Source organism: Oncorhynchus kisutch, linkage group LG28 (assembly GCF_002021735.2).
Source record: "Oncorhynchus kisutch isolate 150728-3 linkage group LG28, Okis_V2, whole genome shotgun sequence".
Lineage (NCBI taxonomy): Eukaryota > Metazoa > Chordata > Actinopteri > Salmoniformes > Salmonidae > Oncorhynchus > Oncorhynchus kisutch.
In genome coordinates this window covers 30,588,322-30,602,390 of record NC_034201.2, presented here as the reverse complement: position 1 = coordinate 30,602,390, position 14,069 = coordinate 30,588,322, and the positions used below count along the sequence as shown (strand labels likewise).

General features: G+C 41.1%; 1 protein-coding gene across 2 annotated transcripts in view; it reads right to left on the bottom strand.

The window, feature by feature from the left end:
* Positions 1 to 14,069, bottom strand: part of LOC109872483 (opioid-binding protein/cell adhesion molecule) — a 342,689-nt gene that overhangs the window by 172,899 nt on the left and 155,721 nt on the right. Inside the window, exon 2 of one of the 2 annotated variants that reach the window (XM_020463735.2) lies at positions 11,177 to 11,252. In XM_020463735.2, the coding sequence (XP_020319324.1) occupies positions 11,177 to 11,252 (76 nt within the window). Of the gene's footprint in view, positions 1 to 11,176; positions 11,888 to 14,069 lie in introns of those variants that run through there. The other variant, XM_020463734.2, reaches the window with a different exon arrangement.

The following is a 14,069-nucleotide window of genomic DNA, read 5'->3' as shown; positions in this document are numbered from 1 at the left end:
ACAAAGCATTGATTTTCTGGTTGTCTTTTTGTTCTTCAAGGAATGGTCGAATGAATGGTCCTTTGTTTCTAAACCATTACGAGATCATCAATCTCATGTGGAGAAAAATGTTTCCGATGTGATTGAAATGTGAGCTTTTCATTTCTGAATGTGCAAGACGAATTCTACTGTCCATTTGATTCCATTTTATTACAGAAGATGTGTTACTATCTGAGATTTCAACTACTGGTATATATTATTGCCGTAGATTCGACAGTGATTACAATTACCTGCAGCAGTTGCCTACTTTTACTTTTTGCTGCAGCAATATCCTGGTTAGCCCAGAATACAGACCTAGAATAAAACACAAGTCTGAACCTGTGACTGTACCAGTTAAGCAACACTTTTCCCACGCCGGAAGGTATGTCTAATCGGTAGACAGTTCTTACTAAATCGCCATCCTTTTATATACCAAGCAGTGCACAAGAAAGTATTGAACCCAGTTAGATGCTACCTGCCTCCCCAGAACAAAATCAGACAAGGATTACAAACACAGCTAGCTAATCAGCCTCGCAATACGGGCGCCATGCTGCCACAGACAGGAAGTCGAACGGAGCAAATTAGCACAAACATTGAAATCAAATACTATTTTCTCGTGCACTCCTTGGTTTTGTTGGTAATTCCAATACATGTATCACTGATACCACAGGAGGTTGTTGGCAACTTAATTGGAAGAATGGTATCAAAAACATCAAACACAAGGTTGCCATGTGTTTGATGCCATTCCATTTGCGCAGTTCCAGACATTATTATTATTAGCCATCCTCCCCTCAGTAGCCTCCACTGATTGATACTTGTGATTTTGCTGTGCAGTTTAGCTATAGAGAACTTTTTTTGTGTGTCTCTTTGCCACTGGTTATGGGTGACAGAGGACACCAGCAACAGCCATGACACTTGTTGTGAGTATGGCTGACAAATTCCTAAATGGCCACATTTCCTCAAGGTTGCAATCTTCTTTGCTGGTGACAGTGCTTAAAGTGCACTCTTATCGGAAGCTGAGCCTCTGTACTATTTCCTGAAACATGTGGTAGCCAAAGTTAGAATATACAGTGGGGCAAAAAAGTATTTAGTCAGCTACCAATTGTGCAAGTTCTCCCACTTAAAAAGATGAGAGGCCTGTAATTTTCATCATAGGTACACTTCAACTATGACAGACAAAATGAGGAAAAAAATCCAGAAAATCACATTGTAGGATTTTTAATGAATTTATTTGGAAATTATGGTGGAAAATAAGTATTTGGTCACCGACAAACAAGCAAGATTTCTGGCTCTCACAGACCTGTACACTTATTTTTTAAGAGGCTCCTCTGTCCTCCACTCGTTACCTGTATTAATGGCACCTGTTTGAACTTGTTATCAGTATAAAAGTCACCTGTCCACAACCTCAAACAGTCACACTCCAAACTCCACTATGGCCAAGACTCTAGAGCAGTGATGTTTTGGGGCTGTTGCTGGGCAACACAGACTTTCAACTCCTTCCAAAGATTTTCTATGGGGTTGAGATCTGGAGACTGGCTAGGCCACTCCAGGACCTTGAAATGCTTCTTACGAAGCCACTCCTTCGTTGCCCGGGCGGTGTGTTTGGGATCATTGTCATGCTGAAAGACCCAGCCATGTTTCATCTTCAATGCCCTTGCTGATGGAAGGAGGTTTTCACTCAAAATCTCACGATACATGGCCCCATTCATTCTTTCCTTTACACGGATCAGTCGTCCTGGTCCCTTTGCAGAAAAACAGGCCCAAAGCATGATGTTTCCACCCCCATGCTTCACAGTAGGTATGGTGTTTTTTGGATGCAACTCAGCATTCTTTGTCCTCCAAATACGACGAGTTGAGTTTTTACCAAAAAGTTATATTTTGGTTTCATCTGACCATATGACATTCTCCCAATCTTCTTCTGGATCATCCAAATGCTCTCTAGCAAACTTCAGACGGGCCTGGACATGTACTGGCTTAAGCAGGGGGACACGTCTGGCACTGCAGGATTTGAGTCCCTGGCGGCGTAGTGTGTTACTGATGGTAGGCTTTGTTACTTTGGTCTCAGCTCTCTGCAGGTCATTCACTATGTCCACGCGTGTGGTTCTGGGATTTTTGCTCACCGTTCTTGTGATCATTTTGACCCCACGGGGTGAGATCTTGCGTGGAGCCCCAGATCGAGGGAGATTATCAGTGGTCTTGTCTTGTATGTCTTCCATTTCCTAATAATTGCTCCCACAGTTGATTTCTTCAAACCAAGCTGCTTACCTATTGCAGATTCAGTCTTCCCAGCCTGGTGCAGGTCTACAATTTTGTTTCTGGTGTCCTTTGACAGCTCTTTGGTCTTGGCCATAGTGGAGTTTGGAGTGTGACTGTTTGAGGTTGTGGACAGGTGTCTTTTATACTGATAACAAGTTCAAACAGGTGCCATTAATACAGGTAACGAGTGGAGGACAGAGGAGCCTCTTATAAAGAAGAAGTTTACAGGTCTGTGAGAGCCAGAAATCTTGCTTGTTTGTAGGTGACCAAATACTTATTTTCCACCATAATTTGCAAATAAATTCATTAAAAATCCTACAATGTAATTTTGTCTGTCATAGTTGAATTGTACCTATGATGAAAATTACAGGCCTCTCTCATCTTTTTAAGTGGGAGAACTTGCACAATTGGTGGCTGACTAAATACTTTTTTGCCCCACTGTATATATATATATATACACATATATACATATATATACACAGTGGGGAGAACAAGTATTTGATACACTGACGATTTTGCAGGTTTTTCGACTTACAAAGCATGTAGAGGTCTGTAATTTTTATCACAGGTACACATCAACTGTGAGAGAAGGAATCTAAAACAAAAATCCAGAAAATCACATTGTATGATTTTTAAGTAATGAATTTGCATTTTATTGCATGACATAAGTATTTGATACATCAGAAAAGCAGAACTTAATATTTGGTACAGAAACCTTTGTTTGCAATTAAAAAGTTGATCATACGTTTCCTGTAGTTCTTGACCAGGTTTGCACACACTGCAGCAAGGATTTTGGCCCACTCCTCCATACAGACCTTCTCCAGATCCGTCAGGTTTCGGGGCTGTCACTGGGCAATACGGACTTTCAGCTCCCTCCAAAGATGATCTATTGGGTTCAGGTCTGGAGACTGGCTAGGCCACTCCAGGACCTTGAGTTGCTTCTTACGGAGCCACTCCTTAGTTGCCCTGGCTGTGTGTTTCGCGCCATTGTCATGCTGCAAGACCTAGCCATGACCCATCTTCAATGCTCTTACTGAGGGAAGGAGGTTGTTTGCCAAGATCTCGCGATACATAGCCCCATCCATCCTCCCCTCAATGCGGTGCAGTCGTCCTGTCCCCTTTGCAGAAAAGCATCCCCAAAGAATGATGTTTCCACCTCCATGCTTCACGGTTGGGATGGTGTTCTTGGGATTGTACTAATCCTTCTTCTTCCTCCAAACACGGTGAGTGGAGTTTAGACCAAAACTCTCTATTTTTGTCTCATAAGACCACATGACCTTCTCCCATTCCTCCTCTGGATCATCCAGATGGTCATTGGCAAACTTCAGACGGGCCTGGACATGCGCTGGCTTGAGCAGGGGGACCTTGCGTGCGCTGCACGAATCAATGACGGCGTAGTGTGTTACTAATGGTTTTCTTTGAGACTGTGGTCCCAGCTCTCTTCAGGTCATTGACCAGGTCCTGCCGTGTAGTTCTGGGCTGATCCCTCACCTTCCTCATGATAATTGATGCCCCACGAGGTGAGATCTTGCATGGAGCCCCAGACCGAGGGTGATTGACCGTCATCTTGAACTTCTTCCATTTTCTAATAATTGCGCCAACAGTTGTTGCCTTCTCACCAAGCTGTTTGCCTATTGTCCTGTAGCCCATCCCAGCCTTGTGCACGTCTACAATTTTATCCCTGATTTCCTTACACAGCTGTCTGGTCTTGGCCATTGTGGAGAGGTTGGGGTCTGTTTGATTGAGTGTGTGGACAGGTGTCTTTTATACAGGTAACGAGTTCAAACAGGTGCAGTTAATACAGGTAATGAGTGGAGAACAGGAGGGGTCCTTAAAGAAAAACTAACAGGTCTGTGAGAGCTGGAATTCTTACGTCATGCAATAAAATGGAAATTAATTACTTAAAAATCATACAATGTGATTTTCTGGATTTTTGTTTTAGATTCCGTATCTCACAGTTGAAGTGTTTCTGTGATAAATATACAGACTTCTACATGCTTTGTAAGTAGGAAAACCTGCAAAATCGGCAGTGTATCAAATACTTGTTCTCCCCACTGTTTATACATATATATACATACACACACACACACAGTATATACAAGGAACAAAAATATAAACGCAACAATTTCAAAGATTTTACTCAGTTCATATAAGGAAATCAGTCAATTGAAATACATTAATTAGGCCCTAATCTATGGATTTCACATGACTGGGAATACAGATATGCTTCTGTTGGTCACAGATATCTTTTTTAAAAAGTAGCTGTATTAGAGATCCATTCAGTCTCTGGTGTGACCACCACTTGCCTTATGCAGCACGACACATCTTCTTCACATTGAGTTGATCAGGCTGTTGATTGTGGCCTGTGGAATGTTGTTCCATTCCTCTTCAATGGCTGAGCGAAGTTGCTGGATATTGGCATGGGAAGTTGCTGGATATTGGTTGGAACTGGAACACGCCGTCGTACACATCGACCCAGAGCATCCCAAACAAGCTCAACGGGTGACATGTCTGGTGAGTATGCAGGCCACAGAAGAATGAACATGTTCAGCTCCAGGAATTGTGTAAAGGTCCTTGCTACATTTCATGCATTATTATGCTGAAACATGAGGTGATGGCGGCGGATGAATGGCACGACAATGGGCCTCAAGATCTCGTCACTGTATCTCTGTGCATTCAAATTGCCATTGATAAAATGCAATTGTGTTAGTTGTTTGTCGCTTATGCCTGCCCATACCATAACCCCACCACCACCATGGGGAACTCTGTTCACAACATTGACATCAGCAAACTGCTCGCCCACACAATGCCATACAGTACAGTTGAAACCGGATTCATCCGTGAAGAGCACTCTTCTCCAGCATGCCAATGGCAATCGAAGGTGACCATTTGCCCACTGAAGTCGGTTACGACGCTCAACTGCAGTCAGGTCAAGACCCTGGTGAGAATGATGAGCTTCCCTGAGATGGTATCTGACAGTTTGTGCAGATATTCTTCGGTCTCAGACGATCCTGCAGGTGAAGAAGCCGGATGTGGATCTCCTGGGCAGGCATGGTTACATGTGGTCTGCGATTGTGAGGGCGGTTGGACATAGTGCCAAATTCTCTAAAACAATGTTTAAGGCGGCTTATGGTAGAGAAATTAACATTAAATTCTCTGACAATAGCTATGGTGGTCATTCCTGCAGTCAGCATGCCAACTGCACATCTGTGGCATTGTGTTGTGTGACAAAACTGAACATTTTAGAATGGCATTTCATTGTCCTCAGCACAAGGTGCACCTGCGCAATGATCATGCTGTTTAATCATCTTCTTGATATGTCACACCTCTCAGGTAGATGGATTATCTTGGCAAAGGAGAAATGCTCATTAACAGGGATGTAAACACATTTGTGCACAACATTTTACAGAAATCAGCTTTTTGTGTGTATTGAAAATATCTGGGATGTTTTATTTCAGCTCATGAAACATGGGACTAACACTGTACATGTTGCATTTAGATTTTTGTTCAGTGTATATCATAGCCAACAGTAGGGTACTAAATACAATTTCCAGTGGCACACTGACTCATTTAATGAAGAAGTTGAAGCCATAGGTTACTCACGGTGATGACCGGTGCCCTCGTAATGGGAATAGATGAGTTACTTTGAAATACAATGCTGCTGTTAGCAAAAAATGTTGGTTCTACAGACAGATTAGTCTTCTCCTTTCAGCAGAAGACATTTGCTTTCCAAAACATACGTTTTTCCCGCAATTGTATTTTGAAATTTGCAAACGGCAAAATGACGGCCACAACCAACCATAGAAATATAATCCATAGATGGCACTTCCCATTCAGATCAGGACTGACATCCATTGCTAGTGTACCCATGAGTACAACAGTCAATTTGCCAGGGTAAACGGTTACAAAACCCTTATATGCATTATTTGTCTATGGCCACAATTTAACAAGCTGTAGCCTATATTTGGTGTGCATGCTGCCCAAACTGTGGGCTTTCCAACTGTAGGCATACCGGTAACTGCCAAACTAAAGGAACCACTTGAATAAACAAGGGATACAAAGTATACTGTGACGTGACTACCATTAATGCGATGACGATTATTTTATCAAATCAATTAACTATGTTTAATTATAACGATGATTAAATTAATCATGTAACAATTAACTCATTAGAAATCTTGGGGCACCATGGAAAAGGTTTGTTTAATGAGTTAATGTTTCCCGAATTAACTCAAGAATATCAGAATATATCGTCCATATTAGTCATCCATGAATTATTATTACCTCATATCAGTCTTATTCTGAAAGTCGCTTAATCCGTTAAATCTGCACGAACCCTAGTCTACATGATGACTCAGTGATACACAAATTGGCTTAATTATTTATTTACTAAATAACTAAATCACCCAGAATTACATAAACACACACACAGGGCAGATTATACATTGATTACTACATAATGCAATGAAATGTCCCTAGTGGACTAACCCGATATGACGGATGGATACACAATGAAGGGGTGGGGAAAGAAAGAGTGGGAGAAGTAGAGACAAAGCAATTTAAATGTGGATATTTAGCACCCTAACAACCACTCATTCGGATTTAGAAATGCAATGTACATATTTACGCTTGTATATCTTTGTCTCTCTCTGTTGAATTCGCCAGATCAGTCTATGACGAATAGTTCGACAGAAAGTCTCTGGTTGTGTAAGTGTCTGGTTGTCCACCAGAGGTCACCATGTCCTTAGTAGTTGTAGTAGGTTTCCTTTGTTCTTGAAGTGTCTGTTAGGATGGATACATCAGACGTACCAATGGTCGTTTGATAGGGAAATGTTCTTCTTTTCTCGTCTTCGGTCGAGTTTCTTACACTACGTTACATGCAGAGCTGCAGGCGGTGCATATCTAGTCTTCTTCTCTGTTGAGTTTCAGAGGGTCTTACCATTTGTCTGGTACAGTCTAACCATTTTACACGTGTAGCCACAGCTCGATGCTTTCTGGTCTAGTAGTTTTAAACCATTTGTGAGTTCTGGCTTACCGTCCGTATACTGGTCTTTAGTTTAAAACTATTTCTCAGCCGTGTAGCCACCGCTCCATGCTGTCTGGTCTAATGTACATTTAGTTACGAGTCCTTTTATAAGCAGTCTGGAAAAATGGGCGATCCATCCTTTTGGCATAATGTCTGTGCTCACGTGGGAGTGGTTACTGACTGGGTAAAACTTTACATGAAAAACAATTGTCATTTAGAAGGCTAAAGTCATGTTTCATCTTCTCACAAATAGTTGTATATTTAATCATATAAGTTTTACAACATTTAGATGTAACTGACAAACATTGTGAAAACTCTTAAAGTTCCAATGTTTCCATTATAATGTCTTTAATGATATTTTTTACTTGAACCTTTTATTTAACTTGGCAAGTCAGTTAAGAACAAATTATTATTTACAATGATGGCCTACCAGGGAACAGTGGGTTAACTGCCTTGTTCAGGGGCAGAACGACAGATTTTTACCTTGTCAGCTCGGGGATTCGATCGAGCAACCTTTTGGTTAGTGTTTCAACGCACTAGGCTACCTGCCGCCCCCTAGGCTATCTGTCGATATCACCAAACAATAAATTATCTGACATAATAGTTCTTTACGTCCGTCCCGACCATTTCCCACATTCTTTGTGTTGGAAATATTGTTCCATTATCTATTTTTGAATGTTGTAGTTTTGGCAGGAGGAATCTCCTTGTAACAAAAGGGTTCTTTCCCCTCAATACTGCATGGTCAAGGAGAGATAGTTCCTGCAAGGTATTTACGACCTTCATAAAACTGGCCAACTCCCCCAGGAGGGGGCGTCTTGAAACCTTTGGTTAGCCGGCACCTTTGATCTCCATCCAGGATGGCAAGTCATGACAACTGTATGTTGTGGTGTGGGTGCATTTTCCTGGCATGGTTTGGGTCCACTTGTAGAATCTATGCCAAGGACCATTGAAGCTGATCTGGCAGCTCCTGGTGGCCCAACACCTTTTAAAGAGACTTTATGTTGGTGTTTCCTTTATTTTGGTATGTGCTTGTGATAAAAACTTAATCCACAGTTATTTTTTTATATTGATTTTCTGTGGCTAAAGTATGCTGCCTGGTGTATATTAAACATTGAGAGCCTGCTCCTGTGATTGGATACAAAATTATAATAATAAAAATATGTATATAATTTCTATATTTATGCCTTCCCTCTTGGGCCCTCTACGGGCTTGGGGCCAGCCCCTGACTCACACAGTTGACCAGTCACATTTATTTATTATGCAATTTATTTTATTAACCAGTTACCCAATTAAGCCAGGGCCTCAGTTACTTCCTCTCCTCTCCACATCTGATGATTAGCAGAGTGGCAACAGGCATCAGCAGGCTGTCAACACTCATTGAGAGCAGGCTCCTGAGTCCTACTGTGGTTGGCGGTTGCAGTAAAGAATATTTAAAATATATACACTACATACTCTACATGATCAAAAGTATGTGGACATCTGCTCTTGAAACATCTCCTTCCAAAATCATTTGTTCCATCTTATTGATTCAGTTAATGTCATTTAAATATTTTTAAGGATGCTGTGGGCTTCGATACTGATATCGATGTGTGGGTAGGGGGTGGGATGGGGTCGTCAGCTGATCATAATGCAATATTATATTAACTGTTGTGGTATTGCTGTACAAACATTTTGATTATCCAGTAACAGAATAGAAGACATTAGATTATTCCATTATTTGTAACCAATCATGTCTGGAACCCATACAAAATGTATACAGCTCTGTCTGTCAGTGAGTGAGAGAGATGTGATCAAATTCTATCTGAATCTCCCAATTCATGAAAGACATAAGCGAAGGGGGCAGAGCTGACAAAGTGTGTATTCATGTCTTGGGTGACTGAAGGAAAAGTGGATCTTATGTCACATTCCAGCCCGGTTTTGCTAAGAGCCTGGCACCATACAAAGTAGGAGCCATTCTGGAGAAAGAGAGAATTGCCTGTGGTGGCCACTCCTGGACTCTTGGAGAGCCATCCCTGAGAAAACTTCATTTTGACCATAGAACAAAGCTGTCAACCTAAAATGGTGTTAATCAGCAGGCAGGGATGATTAGCTGGCCAGTAGGGTATGAGGGCCAGGTTGGGAACTGGGGTTAAGACCTGTACTCTTGAGAGGTGCCATGAGTTAACACAGATTGATTACATCTGCATTAAAATGCTACTCTTTGAGTTTGATAAATGCCATTGACACTTGTATTAGAACCGGGAGATATGGTCAGATGAGACGAAAAGAGAGCTTTGGTCACGCACACAAGTGATATGTTTGGCCTCGAAAGAAGGATGCATATGCAGAAAAGTACCTCATACCTACTGTAAAGGTAGGTATGGTGGTGGATCTTTTATTCTATGGGGCAATTTTGCTTACCCTGATCCTGGGGCTCTTGTTAAGGTCAACAGAATCATGAACTCTAATAAGTACCAGGATATTTTAGCTAAAAACTTGGTTGCCTCTGTCAGGAGGCTGAAGCTGGGCCACTAGTGGATCTTCCAGCAAGAGAATGACCCCAAGCATACAATAAAATCTACAAATAAATGGTTAATTAGCAGCAAAGTCAACATTTTGCGATGGCCATCTCAGTCCCCAGACCCCATTGAAAACGTGTGGTTAGAATTGAAGAAGGCAGTACATAAGCACATACCTAAGAATATTAAGAATATCAGATCCCTCCCAAAGTGTTTAACAATCTCATAAAACATTATAGAAAATGTTTTATGAGAAAACATTATTGAAAAAGGCTAAGTGCTGTTATCCTCACAAGGGGTTATCCTTGTGAGAAGTTATCCTTGATGTTATCCTCACAGTATTGAGTATTGAAAACAGGGGGGCCAATCATTTTCATCACTATCTTTTTTAGATTATTATTGTTGAACAAAATATTTTTCTCTGAGCAATTGTATTAGTCGCCTATACAAAAATAAAATGTTCCCATTTTTGTAGCATTCAATATAGCTAGCGCAGTATTTGTATTATTTATGTTATACAGTCTTTATCAAGGGTGCCAATCATTTTAGGTTGACAGCTTTGTTCTATGGTCAAAATGAAGTTCTCTCAGAGATGCTTCTTCAAGACTCCAGTATGTGTCCAGGAGTGGCCACCACAGGCAATTCTCTCTTTCTCCAGAATGGCTCCTACTTTGTATGGTGCCAGGCTCTTAGCAAAACCGGGCTGGAATGTGACATAAGATCCACTTTTCCTTCAGTCACCCAAGACATGAATAGACACTTTGTCAGCTATGCCCCCTTCGCTTATATCTTTCATGAATTGGGAGATTCAGATAGGATTTGATCACATCTCTCTCACTCACTGACAGACAGAGCTGTATACATTTTGTATGGGTTCAAGACATGATTGGTTACAAATAATGGAATAATCTAATGTCCTCTATTCTGTTACTGGATAATCAAAATGTTTGCACAACAATACCACAACAGTTAATATATTATAATTTGCATTATGATCAGCTGACGACCCTATCCCACCCACACATCGATATCAGTATCTATGCCCACAGCATCCTTAAAAAGATTAAAATGACATTAACCTTATCAATAACATGGAACGACAAAACTAGAGGTAAGTCTGCGTTTTGCATGCTATAGTGCTTGCTTGAGATTATGAAAGAATGACGCAGTTAGAGTTAATTATATATTATAAATAATACCATATTGCACATCATGCTTGCGAAGGATATGTGTGGATATTAAGAACACTGTAATGAATTCCCCACCAAAATTGGCACGTGTTTTCGACTGTTATAGTCCTCCAGCACGCAATATGGCACGATTCGCCGAACCAATGACTTTGAAAGCATTGAAATAAGGTACAAATGAAATGACTTACTTTAAGACGGCACTGTCCCCTTGTCTGACAGTGATGTTGTCCTTAGAAAAAGAATCCCCGCTCCTCGCTGGCACTCCTGCAGGTACAAGGAATAACAGTCTTACACCGATGACAACAAGGCATTTCCATGGCGCCACAAAATAACCACAAATGCCCATTTTCCGTCAGTGCGCAACTTCCACAAAAACTTGAATGTCAAATACTCCTTGCTCCGTGCGAAATAGTGATGCCCACAGAAATTCAACTCCACTCGAAATGCTGTTGTGGTTGGTGGTCGACCTCTATTTGCTTGCCTCAACTATAAGGTGAGAATATCAAAAAGTAAGCTGTATCTGTGCCTCTAGTAACCTATCTCCAAGAAATTTCCAGCTACAACAAGCTTCAGAGGAAAAAAGCGATGTGTGTTTTCTGAAAGCTGACGTAGACCGTCTCCCCAGCTTTGTGTATGTTATTTGTAATCGCCAAGAGATGGATGCTCGCGCAAAGATGCATCAGCAAAGTCTCCACTTGGGTAGTTCTCCCGATACAGCACAACACTGCAGTGACTCTAGAAACAAGTATGCTCTAAAATCAGTTTTGTATCCTTATTTATCAAGAACATAAACTAAATCCAACAACCAGCCAGCACCGCGGAATCAGGTGAAAGCACTCCTTGATTCGAGTGTGTGCCTCGCGTACAGGCAAGTCTGCAGTTCTCTCCTGCGCAGGTTATAAAACCATGTGAGCCATCCGCGCAGCATCCCTACTCCCGCTATTTTTAATACCCCATTGGATGATCAAGCAAGTGATTTGTAGAGATACATCTATAGGCTAGGCTGTATATGTCATTTAAACTATATCTTAGTCTGCGTTATAATGACAATAACCACCACAATGAATAGGTCAATCGGGTTGCCTAAGGGAGTAAACGTTATTTATAATAATGTTTACATGGAGAAAATCGGACCTCTCTGAAATGAAAATGGATTACACTACCTCCAGCAAAAGAGATTGTAGCTACTCTCCGTGAACGCTCGAAAAAAAGTGACCCTCCTATATACCCCAAATAACATTTTAAGCAAGGTGGGTAGCAGAGAACATGTCTACCATTTACTCTCACGTCCTGGACCGACTAGAGCCTTCTGCAGTGTTAGAAACTATTCCTGGTGTTGGAAGCATGACATGGTAACGCGTGTATTTTGATAGCGCACAGGGCTGCGGGCCAGAAGGTTGTGGGTTCGCAGACCACCGTGGACAAGAGGGGGGTAGAAAGATTTCCTTTATAGTGAAAGCATTACATTAATCTATCATCGTATTTGCAGGTCCGATTAAAAAAAAAGCATTTTATAAACATTTCATGCAATTCTACTCATTTTACATGTAAGCCGAATCTTTTTTAAATTCCACACAAATTACCGACATTTCAGGCTAAGAATGGACAAAGAGATGTGTTCATCTTTGCAACGAAACTGTCCCCTTTGCATATAATAGGAATCTGAGCATAGTACTTTCAAAAAGTTATGCCTACCATTCTACACCAGACAAAGTAGTCCTACCAATGCAGAAAGAAATGAAGCTTTAATTGCTGGCTACTCTTCATCCGTGGGTTAACCCAACGAGAGGTCACAAGTGTTTTCCTGAAAGCTGTCTGGGTTTAAACATATATATTTTTTTAAATATATACACTACCGTTCAAAAGTTTGGGGTCACTTAGAAATGTCCTTGTTTTTGAAAGAAAAGCAAAAAAAATTGTCCATTAAAATAACTTCAAATTGATCAGAAATACAGTTAAGGGAGTAGTACACAGCGTTGTACGATATCTTTGGTGCCTTGTCAATTTCTCACATGGAATAGCCATCATTTCTCAGAACAAGAATAGATTGAGGAGTTTTTATTTATACATTTATTCCTAGTAAAAAAATTCCCTGTCTTAGGTCAGTTAGGATCACCACTTTATTTTAAGAATGTGAAATGTCAGAATAATAGTAGAGAGAATGATTTATTTCATATTTTATTTTTTTCATCACATTCCCAGTGAGTCAGAAGTATACGCACACTCAATTAGTATTCGGTAGCATTGCTTTTAAATTGTTTAACTTGGGTCAAACATTTAGGGTAGCCTTCCACAAGCTTCCCACAATAAATTGGGTGAATTTTGGCCCATTCCTCCTGACAGAGCTGGTGTAACTGAATCAGGTATGTAGGAATCCTTGCCCGCACACGCTTTTTCAGTTCTACCCACACATTTTCTATAGGATTGAGGTCAGGGCTTTGTGATAGCCACTCCAATACCTTGAATTTGTTGTTCTTAAGCTATTTTCCCACAACTTTGGAAGTTTACTTGGGGTCATTTTCCATGTTAAAGACCCATTTGCGACCAAGCTCTAACTTCCTGACTGATGTCGTGAGATGTTTCTTCAATATATCCACGTATTTTTCCCTCCTCATGATGCCATCTATTTTGTGAAATGCACCAGTCCCTCCTGCAGCAAAGCACCCCCACAACATGATGCTGCCAACCCCCGTGCTTCACCGTTGGGATGGTGTTCTTCGGCTTAAAAGCCTCCCCCCTTTTCCTCCAAACATAACGATGGTGATTACAGCCAAACAGTTCTATTTTTGTTTCATCAGACCAGAGGACATTTCTCCAGAAAGTACAGTCTTTGTCCCCATGTGCAGTTGCAAACCGTATTCTGTAGTTTTTATGGCAGTTTTGGAGCAGTGGCTTCTTCCTTGCTGAGCGGCCGTTCAGGTTATGTCGATATAGGACTTGTTTTACTGTGGACATAGATACTTTTGTACCTGTTTCCTCCAGCATCTTCACAAGGTCCTTTGCTGTTGTTGTGGGATTGATTTGCACTTTTCGCACCAAAGTACGTTCATCTCTAGGAGACAGAACACGTCTCTTTCCTGA